Raw genomic sequence first — 25,835 nt, forward strand, 5'->3', positions numbered from 1 at the left:
CAATTCCACAAAACCCATTCAACTCAGACATTCCTCCTCACAGCATGTAGTCAAACTGAATAATGAATCATTGAACATTATCAGGCAAGATCATCAGAGGGGTTCCAGGAAAACCATCTGAAACTAAGTCGATCCTATAGTGGAGTAGGGCCAGACATTGCCCTATACTGTGCTGGTGTGTACTGTGTGTGTACTGTGTGTGTTACAGACCATAAATATACCTGAGACATGTCTGTCCACCATGGTAGTCTATAGATCTAAGAGAGGAGTCTGTATGCTAGCCTACAGTACTATGTAGGATGTGAGTCTGTACTAGTCTACGGTACTATGTAGGATGTGAGTCTGTACTAGTCTACAGTACTATGTAGGATGTGAGTCTGTACTAGCCTACAGTACTATATAGGATGTGAGTCTGTACTAGTCTACACTACCATGTAGGACGTGAGTCTGTACTAGCCTACAGTACCATGTAGGATGTGAGTCCGTGCAAGTCTACAGTACTATGTAGGATGTGAGTCTGTGCTAGTCTACAGTACTATGGAGGATGTGAGTCCGTACTAGTCTACAGTACCATGTGAGTCTGTACTAGTCTACAGTACTATATAGGATGTGAGTCTGTACTAGTCTACACTACCATGTAGGACGTGAGTCTGTACTAGCCTACAGTACCATGTAGGATGTGAGTCCGTGCAAGTCTACAGTACTATGTAGGATGTGAGTCTGTGCTAGTCTACAGTACTATGGAGGATGTGAGTCCGTGCAAGTCTACAGTACTATGTAGGATGTGAGTCCGTACTAGTCTACAGTACCATGTAGGATGTGAGTCCGTACTAGTCTACAGTACTATGTAGGATGTGAGTCTGTACTAGTCTACAGTACTATGTAGGATGTGAGTCCGTACTAGTCTACAGTACCATGTAGGATGTGAGTCCGTACTAGTCTACAGTACCATGTAGGTTGTGAGTCTGTACTAGTCTACAGTACTATGTAGGATGTGAGTCAGTACTAGTCTACAGTACCATGTAGGTTGTGAGTCTGTACTAGTCTACAGTACTATGGAGGATGTGAGTCCGTACTAGTCTAGCAGCCTGATCACTAGAAATAGACTTTGATTTCTGACGTTTGAAAAGGTCCCGAGAACATGGATATATGCCTTTCTTGGCAAAAAAAAGAAAACAATTGCCCGGCCCTGAGTGTGAGGATGTTCAAGATGTTCGGAGCCGAAGCATACTGCTCAGACCACTGCCCTACCGCAGATCACAATGCCTCCGCAAGCTGTGAAAATGCTTGATTATACTCGATGCTATTTATTTATCATTTTGTTTCAAGCCTTCTTGAATGTCTAAACATTTAACCTTTGACTTATTTATGTTTTAACCCTGTAACTACGCAGAATTAATCCTGTAACTAAAAAGAATTAATCCTGGACTACGCAGATTTAACCCTGTAACTACGGTAACTATGCAGAATTAGCCCTGTAACTATGGTAACTACACAGAATTAACCCTGTAACTATGCATAATTAGCCCTGTAACTATGCAGAATTAACCCTGTAACTACACAGAATTAACCCTGTAAATAGTGAGAATTAATCCTGTAAATAGTGAGAATTAACCCTGTAACTACGCAGAATTAACCCTGTAAATAGTGAGAATTAACCCTGTAACTACGCAGAATTAACCCTGTAAATAGTGAGAATTAACCCTGTAACTACGCAGAATTAACCCTGTAAATAGTGAGAATTAATCCTGTAAATAGTGAGAATTAACCCTGTAACTAAGCAGAATTAATAATATGTTGATTTTTGAAGGGAAACTATGAGATCTTGTTGCAGTCCAGCAAGCCTACAGTACATTGCAGGATGGGTCTTGCGTGAACCTGTGCATTGCAGCATCTCTGAGTAGAGTTGTTGAGTCTGTCTAAGATTTAATTAAAAGTAGTAATAGGGATGGGGGTGGCTCAGAAGCTCCTCTGAAAAGGAAGGCATTGGAAAATCTCTCTTAGACACACACACACACACACACACACACACACACACACACACACACACACACACACACACACACACACACACACACACACACACACACACACACACACACACACACACGGAGAGGTGAAGAGAGAAAAGAATAGAGAAGAGAAGAGAGGAGAGAGGCATTTCAACCCTCTTCTTTTCTTCTTAGTTTCTTTGTTTCTGTCCTCATTGTTCAGAAGCATTCTACTTCTATTGCGCATAAACTCCAAAGGGCACAGAACAGATTCCTGGAATCCACTCACACCCATTGGTCACTCAGGGTCCATCCATTTTACCAGGGCTCATAGGGCTCTGATCAAAAGTAGTGCACTATGTAGGGAATATGATGCCATGTAGGACACTACCTCAGTCACTCACGCCTAGAATAACACTGATTAAAGCTAGGGTAGAGATGGGGAACTCAGGGAAGGAGGTTGTTAGTGGTGGTTAGTGGTTGAATGACTCCTCACCTCAAGGTCAAAAGACTTTAGAATGAGTCCAAAGAAAGGTATAACCAAGCCAAGTGGGAGAGGAGTCAGAGGAGTCAGAGGAGTCAGAGGAGTAAACAGAAGTCTTCACCACGTTACTTTAACCTTTAACTGGAGAAACGGTTCCTAAGCTTTTTTAGCAAGCCAAGATGACAACTAAGGGCCGTAGGCGGTACTTATAAAATGTAATTTCCATTGAAGTAGCTCGCACATCCAAGTTAGAAAGCAGAGGAGGTCAAAGGTTAGAGTTCAGAGGTTATGGGACTGAGACTTGAGCTGTATAAGTTCCTTGAAGGCTGACGGCTGACACAGTACTGTGTGTGTGTCTGTTTATGTGTCTTTGTCTGTGTGTGTTTGTGTCCCTAAGTGTGTGTGTGTGCATGCGGGCATGTGTGTCTGTAGGGCTTTGTGCCTGTCTCCAGCCCCCCTGGTTACCACAGGGATCAACAGGTGCTGGCCATGTCATGTATCCAGAAGCTGTTCACTCTGACTGACTTCAGAATCTGCTTACGGTTGCATTTAACACGCTGTCATCTTTCACCAAGCTACTCAATTGTAAGAACATAGTCTAAGATGAATATATTCCTGTAAAATGCTCCGTTTTTAAGTTAATAAGATAAAAATGGCATACCTTTCCCTTTTAAAATGGAGTCTTGTGTTTAGAACGTTAAGCAGAGAGGAGTACTTATGCTGTAAGTCTGTGATGACACTTCCCTCCTTTCTACATTGAGGAATCCAGAAGGGCTGATAGTATCCAGAGAGGGAGGAGGACCGACAGGGAGATAGTGACAGACAGGAGAACAGACTGGATGAGAGACAGACATCTCATCCAATAACAGCTGAGCTCAGTGATAGACACCAGTGCTGTTAACACCTGTTAAGATATGAACTGTGAGAACTGTTACAGCTCCATGGATTGATGTTGAACTGAAACACTGTATGGTTCAAAGAAATGCTGAACATTAGGTGGCAAACAAGTCAGGCTGCTCAGCTGATTGGTTGATTGGCTGACACACTGTAAATGGTGACATTTTGCAACTAAAAAACAACAGAAAAAGTATTTGGAGAACCTTAAATGATATCATGGGCAGAAAACCCAATTCAACTCCATAATTAATTGAAGTTGATGGGTCATTTAAAAAATAAACTTTTAATATTGCCAATAACTTCAATGACTATTTCACTAGTAAAGTGGAAATGACAACATTAACCAGTGAACCATCATATTTGTGAATAAAATATCTAATAATGAAGAAAAGGGATTGTTGTTTTTAATTTGGCCAAGTTAGTGTGGGAGAGGTGGAAAAACTATTGTTATCCATCACTAATGATGAACCACCAGATATAGACAACCTAGATGGGAAACTATTGTTATCCATCACTAATGATGAACCACCAGATATAGACAACCTAGATGGGAAACTATTGTTATCCATCAATAATGATAAACCACCAGATATAGACAACCTAGATGGGAAACTATTGTTATCCATCAATAATGATAAACCACCAGATATAGACAACCTAAATGGGAAACTATTGTTATCCATCAATAATGATAAACCACCAGATATAGACAACCTAGATGGGAAACTATTGTTATCCATCACTAATGATGAACTACCAGATATAGACAACCTAGATGGGAAACTATTGTTATCCATCACTAATGATGAACTACCAGATATAGACAACCTAGATGGGAAACTATTGAGAATCGTAGCAGACTGTATTGCCACCTCTATTTTGGTATATCTTTAACCAAAGCCTAAAGGAGTGTGTGTCCATAAACATGGAAGGAAGCTAAAGTAATTACAAACAGTAAAGCACCCTTTGCTGGCTCTAACAGCCGCCCAATCAGTTTGTTGCCTGTTCTCAGTAAACTGATTGAGAGAATTGTGTTTGACCAAATACAATTCTATTTTTCAGAGTACAAGTTAACTACTGACTTTCAGCATGCAAATAGAGAAGGACACTCAACTTGTACTGCACTGACTCAGATGACAGATGATTGGTTAAAATACATGGATAATAAGATGATAGTTGGAGCTGTATCGCTAGATTTCAATGCAGCCTTTAATATTGTTGATCATAAATTGTTATTGCAGAAACTCACTTGCTATGGCTTTACATCACCTGACATCACATGGTTGCAGAACCCAGAGAGCTGTTCTTCAATGGAAGCTTCTCTAACATCAGATATGTACAGTCCGGTGTCCCTCAGGGCGGTTGCCTTGGGCTGTTACTCTTCTCTATTTTTTACAAATGATTCGCCGCTGGCCTTACACATAGCTAGAATGACTATGTATGCAGATGATTCCACTCTACATGTCAACACCTCAAAGCCAGTGACATCACTGAAATTCTAAATAAGGAGTTACAGTCAGTATCAGAATAGGTGATTAATAATAAACTGGTCTTAAGAACATCAAAAACTAAAAGCATTTTATTTGATTCAAAACATTCTCAAAGACCGAACCCTTAACTGGAGTTGTGCATAAAGGGTGTGACAATTGAGTACGTTGAGGAATCTCTCTTTTTTTTTACCCTTTTTTCTCCCCAATTTCGTGGTATCCAATTGGTAGTGACAGTCTTGTCTAATCGCTGCAACTCCCGTACGGACTCGGGAGAGGCGAAGGTCGAGAGCCATGTGTCCTCCGAAACACAACCCAGCCAAGCCGCACTGCTTCTTGACACAATGCACATCCGACCCGGAAGCCAGCCGCACCAATGTGTCGGGGGAAACACTGTACACCTGACGACCTGGTCAGCCTGCACTGCGCCCGACCCGCCACAGGAGTCGCTAGTGCAAGATGGGAGAAAAGGATATCCCTGCCGGCCAAACACTCCCTAGCCAGATGACGCTGGGCCAATTGTGCGCCGTCCCATGGGCCTCCCGGTCGCGGCTGGCTGCGACAGAGCCTGGGCTCGAACCCAGAATCTCTGGTGGCACAGCCTTTGACCACTGCGTCACCCGGGAGGCCCTTGTTGAAGAATCTCAACTCCTAGATATAACATTGGATGGCCAACTACAGTATCAAGATGAAATCATACTGACAAAGTTTTCGTGAAGATGGGGAGGGGTGTGTCTGTTATAAAAAGATGTTCTGCGTTTTTGACACAAACATCAACTGTACTAGTCATTAAGGGTCTTGTCCCATCTTGATTACCGTCCGATAATTTGGTCAAGTGCAGCAAAGAAAGACCTAGCAAAGCTGGAGCTGGCTCAAAACAGCACCTCACGCCTTACCCTTAACTACACATACTGAACTAACATCAGCAACATGCATGCCAGTCTTTCTTGGTCTAGGGGTTAAATAAATATTAAAGGGATAAGGCGTGCTAGCTTTAGCAAAATCACTGGAAGTCTATGGTATCTCCTATCATGCAGATGCCATAGTCACTGCGCAAAACTACCTCTAACTTCCTTCATACACAGTGCCATGCAAATGGTATCCACAACTTCATCTGACTCTGGGAAAGTAGAGAAGTAACTGCTTCACTTCTCGCTGACATGAGAAATATTACTGTGATGAAAATTCAAAATTGTCTACACAGTTAAATAACATTCAGCTCAGACACCCATACATACCCCACAAGACATGCCACATGGGGTCTCTTCACAGTCCCCAAGTCCAGAACTAATTCATGGCAACAAACAGTTTTATACAGAGCCATAATCACATGGAACTTCCTACCATCTCCTATTACTCAAACAGGAAAAATTACATTTACAAAAAGATTAAACAACATCTCATGAAACAGCGAGGAGTGAGGAGAAACACACAGACACACTAACACACAGACACACTAACACACAGACACACCATCAAACAGACACACCATAAAACAGACACACCATAAAACAGACACACTAACACACAGACACTCTAACACACAGACACACTAACACACAGACACTCTAACACACAGACACTCTAACACACATTTATCAGTGTTTTGTTACTTGTCATGTTTTGTGTTTTTTGCGTGACCCAGGAAGAGTACCTGATACTTCTGCAAAAGCTAATAGGGATCCAAATAAAGAAATAACGAAATAAACGTACTAATATCTGACAACTCTGAGTTGTTAAACCTGAAAATGCAGCTAGCAATAATACACAGGCAGCTAAGCATCCTCCCATGACTTTGTACCTGCATTCTACACCTTTTTGCAGAGCCTAAGAAATCTGCTGCTGGTCAGCAGGGTAGCCATACTGCTGTACTGTCTTACGGTAATTAGAGAGGGGGTGGGAGAGAAAGAGAGAGAGATATAGTCCTTTCTCTCTAATCTTCCAGTCTAACAGCTTATTTCACAGCTTCCAGCGCCCCTTGCCCTGTCCTCATTCTATGGTCGAAGGCTCAACACGCTTCCTTACAATATTATGCAGTGCACTCAAAGACAGAAGCCTTTTGCTATCTATTGACGGCCCTCTAGGTGACCTCATTGACAAGAGTTAATCTCATTATATCCTCAGGGTCAGGCTTTAGGAAGATATTAATCTCATTATGTCCTCAGGGTCAGGCTTTAGGAAGATATTAATCTCATTATGTCATTCAGGGTTAAGTTTAAAGAAGATTTTAAATCTCATTATGTCCTCAGGGTCAGGCTTTAGGAAGATATTAATCTCATTATGTCCTCAGGGTCAGGCTTTAGGAAGATATTAATCTCATTATATCCTCAGGGTCAGGCTTTAAGAAGATATTAATCTCATTATATCCTCAGGGTCAGGCTTTAAGAAGATATTAATCTCATTATATCCTCAGGGTCAGGCTTTAGGAAGATATTAATCTCATTATATCCTCAGGGTCAGGCTTTAGGAAGATATTAATCTCATTATGTCCTCAGGGTCAGGCTTTAGGAAGATTTTAATCTCATTATGTCCTCAGGGTCAGGCTTTAGGAAGATATTCATCTCATGATGTACTCAGGGTCAGGCTTTAGGAAGATATTCATCTCATGATGTACTCAGGGTCAGGCTTTAGGAAGATATTAATCTCATTATATCCTCAGGGTCAGGCTTTAGGAAGATATTAATCTCATTATATCCTCAGGGTCAGGCTTTAAGAAGATATTAATCTCATTATATCCTCAGGGTCAGGCTTTAAGAAGATATTAATCTCATTATATCCTCAGGGTCAGGCTTTAGGAAGATATTAATCTCATGATGTACTCAGGGTCAGGCTTTAAGAATATATTAATCTCATTATATCCTCAGGGTCAGGCTTTAGGAAGATATTAATCTCATTATATCCTCAGGGTCAGGCTTTAGGAAGATATTAATCTCATTATGTACTCAGGGTCAGGCTTTAGGAAGATATTCATCTCATGATGTACTCAGGGTCAGGCTTTAGGAAGATATTCATCTCATGATGTACTCAGGGTCAGGCTTTAGGAAGATATTCATCTCATTATGTCCTCAGGGTCAGGCTTTAGGAAGATATTAATCTCATTATGTCCTCAGGGTCAGGCTTTAAGAAGATATTCATATCATTATGAAAACTTGACCACATATCAAGTAGTAACTAGCTAACCATCACTAATATAGAAAAACAGCTAATTTACTAAGCGCGCACACACACACACACACACACACACACACACACACACACACACACACACACACACACACACACACACACACACACACACACACACACACACACACACACACACACACACACACACACACACACACACACACACACAGCTGGTGGGTGGAGGTCTGTGTTGTTGCTGAGTGTGTTCTCTCTGGGCAGGGGGAGACTGTTGAGTGCTAGTCAGTCATGTTATTGCTGTTTGGAAAGGTTGTGTCACACTAATGCCATACACACACACACACGTTATTGCTGTTAGGAAAATGGTTTCACGCTCCTCATCGCTCCCTTGCCAAGTTAGGAGTGTTTTTGTCACTGACCCACTTTGGGCTGGAAAACCACTTGAAATGGTTGTCTGTCTCTGTGACACAGCTTTAGTGTGTAGAGAAGTGTGTGTGATAGGTTTTTTTATGTTTTGTTTATTTTTATTTCACCTTAATTTAACCAGGTAGGCTAGTTGAGAACAAGTTCTCATTTACAACTGCGACCTGGCCAAGATAAAGCATAGCAGTGTGAACAGACAACACAGAGTTACACATGGAGTAAACAATTAGCAAGTCAATAACACAGTAGACAAAAAAAAAGGTTGAAAAGAGACAGAGAAGAAGACCCTCCACAGGCCACTGAGCTACAGGGAAATTCTGATGTTATCAGAAGTCATACAGTCCTCTGTAGCTCAGTTAGTAGAACATGGTCCTCTGCAGCTCAGTTAGTAGAACATGGTCCTCTGTAGCTCAGTTAGTAGAACATGGTCCTCTGCAGCTCAGTTAGTAGAACATGGTCCTCTGTAGTTTAGTTAGTAGAACATGGTCCTCTGTAGCTCAGTTAGTAGAACATGGTCCTCTGTAGCTCAGTTAGTAGAACATGGTCCTCTGTAGTTTAGTTAGTAGAACATGGTCCTCTGTAGCTCAGTTAGTAGAACATGGTCCTCTGTAGCTCAGTTAGTAGAACATGGTCCTCTGTAGCTCAGTTAGTAGAACATGGTCCTCTGTAGTTTAGTTAGTAGAACATGGTCCTCTGTAGCTCAGTTAGTAGAACATGGTCCTCTGTAGCTCAGTTAGTAGAACATGGTCCTCTGTAGTTTAGTTAGTAGAACATGGTCCTCTGTAGTTCAGTTAGTAGAACATGGTCCTCTGTAGCTCAGTTAGTAGAACATGGTCCTCTGTAGTTTAGTTAGTAGAACATGGTCCTCTGTAGTTCAGTTAGTAGAACATGGTCCTCTGTAGTTTAGTTAGTAGAACATGGTCCTCTGTAGTTCAGTTAGTAGAACATGGTCCTCTGTATCTCAGTTAGTAGAACATGGTCCTCTGTAGTTCAGTTAATAGAACATGGTCCTCTGTAGTTCAGTTAGTAGAACATGGTCCTCTGTAGTTCAGTTAGTAGAACATGGTCCTCTGTAGTTTAGTTAGTAGAACATGGTCCTCTGTGGCTCAGTTAGTAGAACATGGTCCTCTGTAGCTCAGTTAGTAGAACATGGTCCTCTGTAGTTCAGTTAGTAGAACATGGTCCTCTGTAGTTCAGTTAGTAGAACATGGTCCTCTGTAGCTCAGTTAGTAGAACATGGTCCTCTGTAGTTCAGTTAGTAGAACATGGTCCTCTGTAGTTCAGTTAGTAGAACATGGTCCTCTGTAGCTCAGTTAGTAGAACATGGTCCTCTGTAGTTCAGTTAGTAGAACATGGTCCTCTGTAGTTCAGTTAGTAGAACATGGTCCTCTGTAGTTCAGTTAGTAGAACATGGTCCTCTGTAGCTCAGTTAGTAGAACATGGTCCTCTGTAGTTCAGTTAGTAGAACATGGTCCTCTGTAGTTTAGTTAGTAGAACATGGTCCTCTGTAGCTCAGTTAGTAGAACATGGTCCTCTGTAGCTCAGTTAGTAGAACATGGTCCTCTGTAGCTCAGTTAGTAGAACATGGTCCTCTGTAGTTTAGTTAGTAGAACATGGTCCTCTGTAGCTCAGTTAGTAGAACATGGTCCTCTGTAGCTCAGTTAGTAGAACATGGTCCTCTGTAGTTTAGTTAGTAGAACATGGTCCTCTGTAGTTCAGTTAGTAGAACATGGTCCTCTGTAGCTCAGTTAGTAGAACATGGTCCTCTGTAGCTCAGTTAGTAGAACATGGTCCTCTGTAGTTTAGTTAGTAGAACATGGTCCTCTGTAGCTCAGTTAGTAGAACATGGTCCTCTGTAGCTCAGTTAGTAGAACATGGTCCTCTGTAGTTTAGTTAGTAGAACATGGTCCTCTGTAGTTCAGTTAGTAGAACATGGTCCTCTGTAGCTCAGTTAGTAGAACATGGTCCTCTGTAGTTTAGTTAGTAGAACATGGTCCTCTGTAGTTCAGTTAGTAGAACATGGTCCTCTGTAGTTTAGTTAGTAGAACATGGTCCTCTGTAGTTCAGTTAGTAGAACATGGTCCTCTGTATCTCAGTTAGTAGAACATGGTCCTCTGTAGTTCAGTTAATAGAACATGGTCCTCTGTAGTTCAGTTAGTAGAACATGGTCCTCTGTAGTTCAGTTAGTAGAACATGGTCCTCTGTAGTTTAGTTAGTAGAACATGGTCCTCTGTGGCTCAGTTAGTAGAACATGGTCCTCTGTAGCTCAGTTAGTAGAACATGGTCCTCTGTAGTTCAGTTAGTAGAACATGGTCCTCTGTAGTTCAGTTAGTAGAACATGGTCCTCTGTAGCTCAGTTAGTAGAACATGGTCCTCTGTAGTTCAGTTAGTAGAACATGGTCCTCTGTAGTTCAGTTAGTAGAACATGGTCCTCTGTAGCTCAGTTAGTAGAACATGGTCCTCTGTAGTTCAGTTAGTAGAACATGGTCCTCTGTAGTTCAGTTAGTAGAACATGGTCCTCTGTAGTTCAGTTAGTAGAACATGGTCCTCTGTAGCTCAGTTAGTAGAACATGGTCCTCTGTAGTTCAGTTAGTAGAACATGGTCCTCTGTAGTTCAGTTAGTAGAACATGGTCCTCTGTAGTTCAGTTAGTAGAACATGGTCCTCTGTAGCTCAGTTAGTAGAACATGGTCCTCTGTAGTTCAGTTAGTAGAACATGGTCCTCTGTAGTTCAGTTAGTAGAACATGGTCCTCTGTAGTTCAGTTAGTAGAACATGGTCCTCTGTAGCTCAGTTAGTAAAACATGGCCCTCTGTAGTTCAATTAGTAGAACATGGTCCTCTGTAGCTCAGTTAGTAGAACATGATCCTCTGTAGTTCAGTTAGTAGAACATGGTCCTCTGTAGTTCAGTTAGTAGAACATGGTCCTCTGTAGTTCAGTTAGTAGAACATGGTCCTCTGTAGTTCAGTTAGTAGAACATGGTCCTCTGTAGTTCAGTTAGTAGAACATGGTCCTCTGTAGTTCAGTTAGTAGAACATGGTCCTCTGTAGCTCAGTTAGTAGAACATGGTCCTCTGTAGCTCAGTTAGTAGAACATGGTCCTCTGTAGTTCAGTTAGTAGAACATGGTCCTCTGTAGTTCAGTTAGTAGAACATGGTCCTCTGTAGTTCAGTTAGTAGAACATGGTCCTCTGTAGTTCAATTAGTAGAGCACGGTCCTCTCTAGTTCAGTTAGTAGAACATGGTCCTTTCTAGTTCAGGTGGTAGAACATGGTCCTCTGTAGTTCAGTTAGTAGAACATGGTCCTCTGTAGTTCAGTTAGTAGAACATGGTCCTCTGTAGTTCAGTTAGTAGAACATGGTCCTCTGTAGTTCAGTTAGTAGAACATGGTCCTCTGTAGTTCAATTAGTAGAGCACGGTCCTCTCTAGTTCAGTTAGTAGAACATGGTCCTCTGTAGCTCAGTTAGTAGAACATGATCCTCTGTAGTTCAGTTAGTAGAACATGGTCCTCTGTAGTTCAGTTAGTAGAACATGGTCCTCTGTAGTTCAGTTAGTAGAACATGGTCCTCTGTAGTTCAGTTAGTAGAACATGGTCCTCTGTAGCTCAGTTAGTAGAACATGGTCCTCTGTAGCTCAGTTAGTAGAACATGGTCCTCTGTAGCTCAGTTAGTAGAACATGATCCTCTGTAGTTAAGTTAGTAGAACATGGTCCTCTGTAGTTCAGTTAGTAGAACATGGTCCTCTGTAGTTCAGTTAGTAGAACATGTTCCTCTGTAGTTCAGTTAGTAGAACATGGTCCTCTGTAGCTCAGTTAGTAGAACATGGTCCTCTGTAGCTCAGTTAGTAGAACATGGTCCTCTGTAGTTCAGTTAGTAGAACATGGTCCTCTGTAGTTCAGTTAGTAGAACATGGTCCTCTGTAGTTCAGTTAGTAGAACATGGTCCTCTGTAGTTCAATTAGTAGAGCACGGTCCTCTCTAGTTCAGTTAGTAGAACATGGTCCTTTCTAGTTCAGGTGGTAGAACATGGTCCTCTGTAGTTCAGTTAGTAGAACATGGTCCTCTGTAGTTCAGTTAGTAGAACATGGTCCTCTGTAGTTCAGTTAGTAGAACATGGTCCTCTGTAGTTCAGTTAGTAGAACATGGTCCTCTGTAGTTCAATTAGTAGAGCACGGTCCTCTCTAGTTCAGTTAGTAGAACATGGTCCTTTCTAGTTCAGGTGGTAGAACATGGTCCTCGGTGGATCAGTCAGTAGGACATGGTCCTCTGTGGATCAGTTAGTAGAACATGGTCCTCTGTAGTTCAGCTAGTAGAACATGGTCCTCTGTAGTTCAACTAGTAGAACATGGTCCTCTGTAGTTCAGCTAGTAGAACATGGTCCTCTGTAGTTCAGCTAGTAGAACATGGTCCTCTGTGGCTCAGCTAGTATAACATGGTCCTCTGTATCTCAGTTAGTAGAACATGGTCATCTGTAGCTCAGTTAGTAGAACATGGTCCTCTGTAGTTCAGTTAGTAGAACATGGTCCTCTGTAGCTCAGCTAGTAGAACATGGTACTCTGTAGCTCAGCTTGTAGAACACGGTCGTCTGTAGCTCAGTTAGTGGAGCTTGGCGCTTACAACGCCAGGATATTGGGTTTGATTCCCGGCACCACCCATACATAAAATGCATGCATGATTTTAAGTTGCTATGGATAAAAGTGTATGTTAAATGGCATATATTATAACTATATTATAAACAGGGTGGTTCAGGCACTGAATGCTGATTGGCTAACATTTATTTTTACTGCTCTAATTACATTGGTAACCAGTTTATAATAGCAATAACGGCACCTCAGGGGTTTGTGGTATATGGCCAATATACCACGGCTAAGGGCTGTTTCCAGGAACTCCACGTTGCGTCGTACATAAGAACATCCCTTAGCTGTGGTATATTGGCCAAATACCGCATCCCGTCGTGCCTTATTGCTTAATTATACCATGACAGTGCTCTGTACCAAAGCAATGCAAAGATAATTGGTTTTATTATGAGCAGTGAAAACTCAATATATACAATTGAAATCGGAAGTTTACATACACTTAGATTAGAGTCATTAATAATTGTTTTTCAACCACTCCACAAATGTCTTGTTAACAAACTATAGTTTTGGCAAGTCGGTTAGGACATCTACTTTATGCATGACACAAGTAATGTTTCAAACAATTGTTTACAGACAGATTATTTCACTTATTTCACTTGTATCACAATTCCAGTGGGTCAGAAGTTCACGTACACTAAATTGACTGAGCTTTTAAACAGCTTGGAGAAATACAGAAAATGATGTCATGGCTTTAGAAGCTTCTGATAGGCAAATTGACATAATTTGAGTCAATTGGAGGTGTACCTGTGGATGTATTTCAAGGCCTACCTTCAAACTCAATGCCTCTTTGCTTGACATCCTGGGAAAATCAAAAGAAATCAGCCAACACCTCAGAAAAAAAATTGTAGTCCTCCACAAGTCTGGTTCATCCTTGGGAGCAATTTCCAAACGCCTGAAGGTACCACGTTCATCTGTACAATCAATAGTACCCAAGTATAAACACCATGGGACCACGCAGCCGTCATACCGCTCAGGAAGGAGATGCATTCTGTCTCTTAGAGATGAATTTACTGTGGTGCAAAAAGTGCAAATCAATCCCAGAACAACAGCAAAGGACCTTGTGAAGATGCTGGAGGAAACAGGTACAAAAGTATCTATATCCACAGTAAAACAAGTCGTATATAGACATAACCTGAAAGTCCGCTCAGCAAGGAAGAAGCCACTGCTACAAAACCGCCATATAAAAGCCAGACTACGGTTTGCAACTGCACATGGGGACAAAGATTAATGTCCTCCGGTCTGATGAAACAAACATAGAACTGTTTGACCATAATGACCATTGTTATATTCAGAGGAAAAAGGGGGAGGCTTACAAGCCGAAGAACACCACCCCATCCGTGAAGCACGGGGGTGGCAGCATCATGTTGTGGGGGTGCATTGCTGCAGGAGGGACTGGTGCACTTCACAAAATAGATGAGGTAGGAATATTGCGTGGATATATTGAAGCAAAATCTCAAGACATCAGTCAGGAAGTTAAAGCTTGGTCGCAAATGGGTCATCCAAATGGACAATGACCCCAAGCATACTTCCATAGTTGTTGCAAAATGGCTTAAGGACAACAAAGTCAAGGTATTGGAGAGGCCATCACAAAGCCCTGACCTCAATCCTATAGATATTTGTGGACAGAACTGAAAAGGCGTGTGCGAGCAAGGAGGCCTACAAACCTGACTCAGTTACACCAGCTCTGTCTGGAGGAATGGGCCAAAATTCACTCAACTTACTGTGGGAAGCTTGTGGAAGGCTACACGTTTGACCCAAGTTAAACAATTTATGGGAATGTGATGAAATAAATAAAAGCTGAAAGAAATCATTCTCTCTACTATTATTCTGACATTTCACATTCTTAAAATAAAGTGGTGATCCTAACTGACCTAAGACAGGGAATTTGTACTAAGATACTGTCATGTCTTGTTATGTCTGTTCCTGTCCTTTCTCTTCACTCTGTCTCTCTCTGCTGGTCTTTTTAGGTTACCTTCTCTGTCTCTCATTCCTCAGCTGTTCTACATCTTCCCTAACTAGCTCATTCACTTGTTCCCACCTGTTCTCTCTTCCCCCTCTGATTAGGTCTCTATTTCTCTCTCTGTTCCTGCTACTTTCAGTGTCTGATTCTTGTTTGTGTTTTTTGATGCCAGAAGCAAGCTGTCGTCTCGTTTGCTTCCACCTTGTCCTGTCCTGTCGGAGTCTGCCTGGCAGGTGGATCCTGCACTATACTAACGTTCTTTTGTTCCGCTGACAACGTTGGAAGAGGATTTATGCCATTCCTGTTTTTCCATTAAAGAACTCTGTTTTCTGTTAAAACCGCTTTTGGGTCTTCACTCAAGTTCATAACAGAAGAATCAGACCAAGAATGGACCCAGCGGCTCCGGACCCTTTTCACTCCGCCGTCAAGATCCAGGGAGCGATGCTAGGCAGACACGAGGAGGAATTGTCTGCTGCTCAACATGCCGTTGAGACCCTGGCCGTCCAAGTCTCCGACCTCACAAGACAGGTTCACCAACTCCACCTCGATCCACCGCCCACTTCCAGGGTTTCCGAGTCTCCGGAGCCCAGGATCAACAACCCGCCGTGTTACTCTGGGGAGCCCACTGAGTGCCGCTCATTCCTCACTCAGTGTGATGTGGTGTTCTCTCTCCAGCCCAACACTTACTCCAGGAGCGCAGCCCGCATCGCCTACGTCATTTCTCTCCTTACCGGACGGGCGCGTGAGTGGGGCACGGCAGTCTGGGAGGTGAGGGCTGAGTGTATTAACCAGTATCAGGACTTTAAGGAGGAGATGATACGGGTTTTTGACCGTTCTGTTTTTGGCGAGGAGGCTTCCAGGGCCCTGTCTTCCCTATGTCAGGGGAATCGATCCATAACGGATTATTCTATTGAGTTTCGCACTCTCGCTGCCTCTAGTGACTGGAACGAGCCGGCTTTGCTCGCTCGTTTTCTGGAGGGTCTCCTCGTCGAGGTTAAGGATGAGATCCTCTCCCGGGAGGTTCCTTCCAATCTGGACTCCTTAATAGCTCTCGCTATTCGCATAGAGCGACGGTTTGATCTTCGTCGCCGAGCTCGTGGAAGGGAGCTCACGTTCTCCGTTGCTCCCCTCTCCACATCACTGCCACCTGCCGCATCACTGCCACCCTCCTCCGCCGGCTCGGATGCTGAGCCTATGCAGCTGGGGGGTATTCGCATCTCGGCCAAGGAGAGGGAACGGAGAATCACCAATCGCCTCTGTCTCTACTGCGGCTCCGCTGGTCATTTTGTCACCTCATGTCCAGTAAAAGCCAGAGCTCATCAGTAAGAGGAGGGCTACTGGTGAGCGCAACTACTCAGGCCTCTCCTTCTGGATCACGCACTACCTTTCCGGTCCATCTCCGCTGGCCCGGTTCATCTGCTTCCTGCAGTGCCTTGATAGACTCCGGGCGGAGGGCTGTTTTATGGACGAGACCTGGGCTCGGGAACATGACATTCCTCTCAGACAGTTAGGGAGCCCACGGCCTTGTTCGCTTTAGATGGTAGTTCTCTCCCCAAGATTCAGCGTGAGACGCTGCCTTTAACCCTCACTGTCTCTGGTAATCATAGCGAAACCATTTCTTTTTTAATTTTTCGTTCACCTTTTACACCTGTTGTTTTGGGTCATCCCTGGCTAGTGCGCCATAACCCTTCTATTAATTGGTCTAGTAATACTATCCTATCCTGGAATGTTTCTTGTCATGTAACCTGTTTAATGTCTGCTATCCCTCCTGTTTCCTCTGTCTCTTCTTCACAGGAGGAGCCTGGCGATTTGACAGGGGTGCCGGAGGAGTATCACGATCTGCGCATGGTGTTCAGTCGTTCCAAGGCCACTTCTCTCCCTCCACACCGGTCGTATGACTGTAGTATTGATCTCCTTCCGGGAACTACTCCCCCGGGGTAGATTATACTCTCTGTCGGCTCCCGAACGTAAGGCTCTCGAGGATTATTTGTCGGTTTCGCTCGACGCCGGTACCATAGTCTCCTCCTCCTCCCCCGCCGGAGCGGGGTTTTTTTTGTTCAGAAGAAGGACGGGTCCCTGCGCCCATGCGTGGATTATCGAGGGCTGAATGACATAACAGTTAAGAATCGTTATCCGCTTCCTCTTATGTCTTCAGCCTTCGAGATCCTGCAGGGAGCCAGGTTTTTCACCAAATTGGACCTTCGTAATGCCTACCATCTCGTGCGCATCAGGGAGGGGGACGAGTGGAAGACGGCGTTTAACACTCCGTTAGGGCACTTTGAATACCGGGTTCTTCCTTTCGGCCTCGTTAACGCTCCAGCTGTCTTTCAGGCACTAGTTAACGACGTCCTGAGAGACATGCTGAACATTTTTGTTTTCGTTTACATGGACGATATCCTGATTTTTTCACCGTCTCTCTCGATTCATGTTCAGCACGTGCGACGCGTCCTCCAGCGCCTTTTGGAGAACTGTCTTTATGTGAAGGCTGAGAAGTGCACTTTTCATGCCACCTCTGTCCCTTTTCTCGGTTCCGTTATTTCCGCTGAGGGCATTAAGATGGATCCCGCTAAGGTCCAGGCTGTCATTGATTGGCCCGTTCCTAAGTCACGCGTCGAGCTGCAGCGCTTTCTGGGCTTCGCTAATTTCTACCGTCGTTTCATCCGTAATTTCGGTCAGGTGGCAGCTCCTCTCACAGCCCTTACTTCTGTTAAGACGTGCTTTAAGTGGTCCGTTTCCGCCCAGGGAGCTTTTGATCTTCTTAAGAATCGTTTTACATCCGCTCCTATTCTTGTTACACCTGACATCTCTAGACAGTTTGTTGTTGAGGTTGACGCGTCAGAGGTGGGCGTGGGAGCCATTCTTTCTCAGCGCTCTCTCTCTGACGGCAAGGTCCATCCTTGCGCGTTTTTCTCTCATCGCTTATCGCCGTCAGAACGTAACTATGATGTTGGTAATCGCGAACTGCTCGCCATCCGCTTAGCCCTAGGCGAATGGCGACAGTGGTTGGAGGGGGCGACCGTTCCTTTTGTCGTTTGGACTGACCATAGGAACCTTGAGTACATCCGTTCAGCCAAACGACTTAATGCGCGTCAGGCTCGTTGGGCTCTGTTTTTCGCTCGTTTCGAGTTTGTTATTTCTTATCGTCCGGGCTCAAAAACACCAAACCTGATGCTTTATCTCGTCTCTTCAGTTCTTCTGAGGTCTCCACCGACCCCGATGGGATTCTCCCTGAGGGGCGTGTTGTCGGGTTGACTGTCTGGGGAATTGAGAGGCAGGTAAAGCAAGCACTCGCTCACACTCCGTCGCCGCGAGCTTGTCCTAGGAACCTTCTGTTCGTTCCCGTTCCTACTCGTCCGGCCGTTCTTCAGTGGGCCCACTCTGCCAAGTTAGCCGGCCACCCCGGCGTTCGGGGTACGCTCGCTTCCATTCGCCAGCGTTTCTGGTGGCCCACTCGGGAACGTGACGCGCGTCGATTTGTCGCCGCTTGTTCGGTCTGCGCGCAGACTAAATCTGGGAACTCTCCTCCTGCCGGCCGTCTCAGACCGCTTCCCATTCCCTCTCGACCGTGGTCTCACATCGCTTTAGATTTTATCACCGGACTGCCTTCATCAGCGGGGAAGACAGTTATTCTTACGGTTGTCGATAGATTCTCTAAGGCGGCTCATTTCATTCCTCTCGATAAGCTCCCTTCTGCTAAGGAGACGGCTCAGATCATTATCGAGAATGTTTTCCGAATTCATGGCCTTCCGTCTGACGTCGTTTCCGACAGAGGCCCGCAGTTTACGTCTCAATTTTGGAGGGAGTTTTGCCGTTTGATTGGGGCTTCCGTCAGTCTCTCGTCCGGCTTTCATCCCCAGTCTAACGGTCAAGCCGAACGGGCCAATCAGACTGTTGGTCGCATTTTACGCAGTCTTTCTTTTCGTAACCCTGCGTCTTGGTCAGAACAGCTCCCCTGGGCAGAGTACGCCCACAACTCGCTTCCCTCGTCTGCTACCGGTCTATCCCCTTTTCAGAGTAGCCTCGGGTACCAGCCTCCGCTGTTCTCATCTCAGCTCGCCGAGTCCTGCGTCCCCTCCGCTCAGGCTTTTGTCCAGCGTTGCGAGCGCACCTGGAAGGGGGTCAGGTCGGCACTTTGCCGTAATAGGGCGCAGACTGTGAGGGCCGCTAATAAGCGTAGGACCAAGAGTCCTAGATATTGTTGCGGTCAGAGAGTATGGCTCTCCACTCAGAACCTTCCCCTTAAGACAGCTTCTCGCAAGTTGGCCCCACGGTTCATTGGTCCGTTCCGTATTTCTCAGGTCATTAATCCTGTCGCAGTGCGACTTCTTCTCCCGTTCTTCTTCGTCGCGTTCACCCGGTCTTCCATGTCTCCTGTGTTAAGCCCGTTCTTCGCGCCCCCGCTCGTCCCTCCCCCCCCCCCCATCCTTGTCGAGGGCGCACCCATCTACAGGGTTCGTAAGATTTTGGACATGCGCCCTCGGGGCCGTGGTCATCAGTACCTAGTGGATTGGGAGGGGTACGGTCCTGAGGAGAGGAGTTGGGTTCCCTCTCGGGACGTGCTGGTCGATGATTTCCTCCGTTGCCGCCAGGTTTCCTCCTCGAGTGCGCCAGGAGGCGCTCGGTGAGTGGGGGGGGGTACTGTCATGTCTTGTTATGTCTGTTCCTGTCCTTTCTCTTCACTCTGTCTCTCTCTGCTGGTCTTTTTAGGTTACCTTCTCTGTCTCTCATTCCTCAGCTGTTCTACATCTTCCCTAACTAGCTCATTCACTTGTTCCCACCTGTTCTCTCTTCCCCCTCTGATTAGGTCTCTATTTCTCTCTCTGTTCCTGCTACTTTCAGTGTCTGATTCTTGTTTGTGTTTTTTGATGCCAGAAGCAAGCTGTCGTCTCGTTTGCTTCCACCTTGTCCTGTCCTGTCGGAGTCTGCCTGGCAGGTGGATCCTGCACTATACTAACGTTCTTTTGTTCCGCTGACAACGTTGGAAGAGGATTTATGCCATTCCTGTTTTTTCATTAAAGAACTCTGTTTTCTGTTAAAACCGCTTTTGGGTCTTCACTCAAGTTCATAACAGATTAAATGTCAGGAATTGTGAAAAACTGAGTTTAAATGTATTTGGCTAAGGTATATGTAAACTTCCGAATTCAACCGTATATGTAGCAGCTAGCAAGAAGCAGTCCCTGAACAAAGTGAGTTTCATTTGGTTGAGTTTTGGTTGCTTACTAACAACGTTACTCTGAACATTATTAGAATGTTTTGGAACAAACATGACATTCTGACAACGCCAACAGAAAGCTTCAATGTCATGTTACAATTCATCATTCGAAGAAATATCCCTCGTAAATGTTGCTATGCTGTTCCTGGAATTATTTTATAAGGTTCTCTCTCAGCACACATAGTGTAGAGAAACTGGACAAATCTTGCTTAGAGAAAGACTACTTCCACACACACACACACACACACACACACACACACACACACACACACACACACACACACACACACACACAAACACACACCTGTGTTTTTACTCAGGCACTCATTCACACGAGTCAGTAGTTCCTCTGCTTTAGTGCAGGGCTGTCTGCGAAGGACCAGACAGTTAACCATTTGTTGCAACACAGAGGTCAGTGCAGCATGACTGACAGAGTCTATAAGCAGAACAGGGGAAACAACAAAAGGGAGGAGAAGAGGGATAGGAGGAGGGAGGTTTTAGGTGTCCATTCACAGGTAGTCAGTGGAATAAGCCAAAGAAAATGATGTTCCTAAACCAACCTACTGTGCCTAAACCAGCCTACTGTTCTACTAAACCATCCTACTGTTCCTAAACCAGCACACTGTTCTACTAAACCAGTCTTCTGTTCCTAAACCAGCCTACTGTTCTACTACACCAGTCTACTGTTCCTAAACCAGTCTACTGTTCCTAAACCAGTCTACTGTTCCTAAAGCAGCCTACTGTTCTACTAAACCAGTCTACTGTTCCTAAACTAGCTTACTGTTCCTAAACCAGCCTAATGTTCCTAAACCAGGCTACTGTTCTACTAAACCAGACGACTGTTCCTAAACCAGTCTACTGTTCTACTAAACCAGATTACTGTTCCTAAACCAGTCTACTGTTCTACTAAACCAGACTACTGTTCCCAAACCAGCCTACTGTTCCTAAACCAGCCTACTGTTTCTAAACCAGTCTACTGTTCCTAAACCAGCCTACTGTTCCTAAACCAGCCTACTGTTCCTAAACCAGTCTACTGTTCTACTAAACCAGACTACTGTTCCCAAACCAGCCTACTGTTCCTAAACCAGCCTACTGTTACTAAACCAGTATATTGTTCCTATACCAGCCTACTGTTCCTAAACCAGTCGACTGTTCCTAAACCAGCCAACTGTTCCTAAACCAGTCTACTGTTCCTAAACCAGCCTACTGTTCCTAAACCAGCCGACTCTTCTACTAAACCATCCTACCGTTCTACTCTACCAGCCAATTGTTCTATTAAACCAGCCTACTGGTCCTAAACCAGCCGACTGTTCCTAAACCAGCAAACCAGCCTACTGTTCCTAAACCAGCCAAGTGTTCTATTAAACCAGTCTACTGGTCTACTAAACCAGCCTATTGTTCTACTAAACCAGTCTACTGGTCTACTAAACCAGACTACTGTTCCGAAACCAGCCGACTGTTCTACTAAACCAGTCTACTGGTCTATTAAACCAGCCTATTGTTCCTAAACCAGCCTACTGTTCCTAAACCAGCCTACTGTTTCTAAACCAGTCTACTGTTCCTAAACCAGTCTACTGTTCCTAAACCAGTCTACTGTTATTAAACCAGTCTACTGTTCCTAAACCAGCCGACCCTTCTACTAAACCATCCTACCGTTCTACTCTACCAGCCTATTGTTCTATTAAACCAGCCTACTGGTCCTAAACCAGCCTACTGTTCCTAAACCAGCCTACTGTTTCTAAACCAGCCTACTGGTCCTAAACCAGCCTACTGTTTCTAAACCAGCCTACTGTTCCTAAACCAGCCTACTGTTTCTAAACCAGCCTACTGTTTCTAAACCAGCCTATTGTTCCAAAACCATCCCACTGTTCTATTAAACCAGCCTACTGTTCAACTAAACCAGCCTACTGTTCCTAAACCAGCCTACTGTTCCTAAACCAGCCTACTGTTTCTAAACCAGTCTACTCTTCTACTAAACCATCCTACCGTTCTACTCTACCAGCCTATTGTTCTATTAAACCAGCCTACTGGTCCTAAACCAGCCTACTGTTCCTAAACCAGCCTACTGTTCCTAAACCAGCCTACTGTTCCTAAACCAGCCAACTGTTCTACTAAACCAGACTACTGTTCCGAAACCATCCCACTGTTCTATTAAACCAGGCTACTGTTCTACTAAACCAGTCTACTGGTCTACTAAACCAGCCTATTGTTCTACTAAACCAGTCTACTGGTCCACTAAACCAGCCTATTGTTCCTAAAACAGCCTACTGTTCTACTAAACCTGCCTACTGTTCTACTAAACCAGTCTACTGGTCTACTAAACCAGCCTATTGTTCTACTAAACCAGTCTACTGGTCTACTAAACCAGACTACTGTTCTACTAAACCAGACTACTGTTCCTAAAACAGTCTACTGTTCCACTAAACCAGACTACTGTTCCTAAACCAGCCTACTGTTCCTAAACCAGCCTACTGTTTCTAAACCAGTCTACTGTTCCTAAACCAGTCTACTGTTCTATTAAACCTGCCTACTGTTCTACTAAACCAGTCTACTGTTCCTAAACCAGCCTACTGTTCTATTAAACCAGCCTACCCTTCCTAAACCATCCGACTATTCTACTAGATCAGCACAGAGAATTGTCACCATAGCATAACCAGTTCCCACACCGTGTGGGTCTGTAGGATGAAAAACGGTGAATGACGCAATACAGTTCATTCATGCACACCAAATCAATGTAGGTCAAAACACACAGTGGAAAGGCTGCTCCGTGTGTGGAAAACTTCATCCCAAATCTTTATGATTTGTGATGCTAAAATAGATTTGCACTACAGTTCTTACCTTCCCCTTGCACCAGTGGTGTCTTAATCCTGGTACTGGGAACCTAAAGAGGTTCACATTGTTGTTTTTGCCTTATAGCACTACACACCTGATTCCACTAGTCACTGGTTTGATCTTGTTTATTTATTTATTTCACCTTTATTTAACCAGGTTGGCAAGTTGAGAACAAGTTCTCATTTACAATTGCGACCTGGCCAAGATAAAGCAAAGCAGTTTGACACATACAACGACACAGAGTTACACATGGAATAAAACAAACATACAGTCAATAATACAGTAGAAAAATAAGTCTAAATACAATGTGAGCAAATGAGGTGATATAAGGGAGGTAAAGGCAAAAAAAAGGCCATGGTGGCGAAGTAAATACAATATAGCAAGTAAAACACTGGAATGGTAGATTTGCAGTGGAAGAATGTGCAAAGTAGAGATGAAATAATGGGGTGCAAAGGAGATAAATAAATAAATAAATAAATACAGTAGGGGGAGAGATAGTTGTTTGGGCTAAATTATAGATGGGCTAATAATAATGACTTGATTAGTGTGTGTAGTGCTCGGTAAAAAATGAAATAAGTGTTTCTTTGTGTCCCCAGGACCAGATGAAGAAACACTGCCTTAGACAGTACAAAGTAGCATGACGTTGATGCCCACAACTTCAAGTCAATATTCAAAAAATGTTGCGTGAAGGTTGTGTGTTTGCTGGGACTTTTCCCTTAGATAGTACTACTTTACCCATGATGCCCCCCTCTCTCCCTCACCTTCTCGGCCAGCAGCTCTCGGATCTTCCCCGCCTGCAGACGAAATCTGAGCAGCTGCATCTCCAGGGCAACACAACGCTTCTGCCAATCCACGCTACCCGCTCCTACTACGGAGCCTGCACCCGCCCTGCCACTCTCCAAGACGTCTGCCATGTTGACCGCACCGCTGCCCGACAGATGGACCCTGTCGCCTGGTAACCGACTGACCCGGACCTGCAGAGCAACACACACACACACACACACACACACACACACACACACACACACACACACACACACACACAATCAGAGCCAGAGCCAGGCCGTGGGAACGGAGCAGCAAAAAGTTACAATACATGTGTCAGTTTTTGCACGTTTTCTTTTTTAATCAAGTGAAAACAAGTGAAACCAAGTAAAAACCCTTTGAAGATCTTAGAGGGGAAATAGTGTTTAATAGTGTCCCCACTTCACTTCCCATGACTCAGTGGGACAATGTGAGAAAAACAAACACTCACCACTCAGAGATGACTTCATGATGACACAGTTAAATACATGTTTCCTCTCTCACTACACACACAGCAGGCCAGGCTCTGCTTTTTAACCAAATAATTCCTAACCCAGTCCATGTGCCCCACCCCCAGCATCGGTCCCCCATCAAGATCTCCCTAGCTTTGGATTATGTGTTGCCGAGGCATAGCCAAGCCATGCAATGCCTGCATCCCACCCCCATCCCCAACCCCAGCCCCCAACACAGCTTTACCCCAGCCCAGCCCAGCCAGGCAATCCCTTCTTAATTACAGGGCAGAAGTGAAACAGGATCCAAGCCAGCACAATAGTGTCTTTCTGCATGACAGTCCCAACACGGATGTGGAGGCTGGAGGGGGGCTGTGTTTGTGAGTTATAGCTTAGCTAGCTAAACAAAGACAGGGGAAAAGAATGTGTGAGAGTGAGTGAATGGATAGAGCTCTGAATGTGGGGCGCTCAACTTATTTTTACCTGAAAGAAAGGGATCAGAGATTGACTAGTTGTCATTTTCTCAGACTAGATGGATATTCTCACATGTTTTATTCACAAAGGCTCAAATGTGAATTCAATGGGAGACACAGTTGATTACAGTAACTAAGAGTGAATGTATAGCTCATCTATTACAATTGTTGTAGTGGTGTCTAAAGACAGATGGACTAGACAGACAAGACAGTCAGCCAGGCAGATAAACAGCCAGCAAGCCATTCAGTCAGTCATCCAGCCTGCCAGCTAGACAAACAGCCAGACAGCCATCCAGTCAGCCAATCAGCGAGCCAGCCAGACAAACAGCCAGTCAGACAGCCAGACAAACAAAAAGTCAGCCAGCCATCCAGCTAGCCAGACAGACAAACAGCCAACCAACCAACCAACCTGTCAGTCAACTAACTAGCTAGCCAGCCAGACAAACAACTAGCCAGACAACCAGCCAGCCAGACAAACAGACAGACAGCCATCCAGTCAGCCAATCAGCGAGCCAGTCAGACAAACTGCCAGCCACCTATCCAGGCAAACAGCCCAACTATCCAGCTAGCCAACCAGACAAACAGCTAGACACAAACAGCCAACCAGTCAGCCAGCCAGACAAACAGCCAGCTAGACAAACAGACAGACTGCCATCCAGTCAGCCAATCAGCAAGCCAGTCAGACAAACTGCCAGCCACCTATCCAGACAAACAGCCCAACTATCCAGCTAGCCAACCAGACAAACAGCTAGCCACACAAACAGCCAACCAGTCAGCCAGACAAACAGCCAGCCCATCAGCCAGCTAGACAAACAGCCAGCAAGCCAGTCAACCAGTCAACCAGACAGCCAGACCAACTACCAGCCAGCCAAAGATATAGCCATGGTCCTCCACTGTCAGCAGCAGTACAGCAGACGGTCAAAGCTCAAAGACCCAGCGACTATAACTGAGCCATGTCTCTCTGTACTCTCTACAATTAGCCTGCTCATAAATACAGGGCCAGCATCAGCTAGCAGGCTAATTACAGAAGCCATACATGCAGAGGTTC

At 44.5% G+C, this 25,835-nt stretch overlaps 1 protein-coding gene across 1 annotated transcript in view; it reads right to left on the bottom strand.

The window, feature by feature from the left end:
- The window catches only part of LOC135525598 (pleckstrin homology domain-containing family H member 1-like), a 77,078-nt gene that overhangs the window by 43,333 nt on the left and 7,910 nt on the right, over positions 1–25,835 (bottom strand). Inside the window, exon 2 of the mRNA XM_064953317.1 lies at positions 23,823–24,035. Coding sequence (XP_064809389.1) covers positions 23,823–23,975 — 153 coding nt within the window. The 5' untranslated portion in view covers positions 23,976–24,035. The remainder of the gene's footprint in view (positions 1–23,822; positions 24,036–25,835) is intronic.

Source organism: Oncorhynchus masou, chromosome 32 (assembly GCF_036934945.1).
Source record: "Oncorhynchus masou masou isolate Uvic2021 chromosome 32, UVic_Omas_1.1, whole genome shotgun sequence".
In the NCBI taxonomy this organism is placed as follows: domain Eukaryota; kingdom Metazoa; phylum Chordata; class Actinopteri; order Salmoniformes; family Salmonidae; genus Oncorhynchus; species Oncorhynchus masou.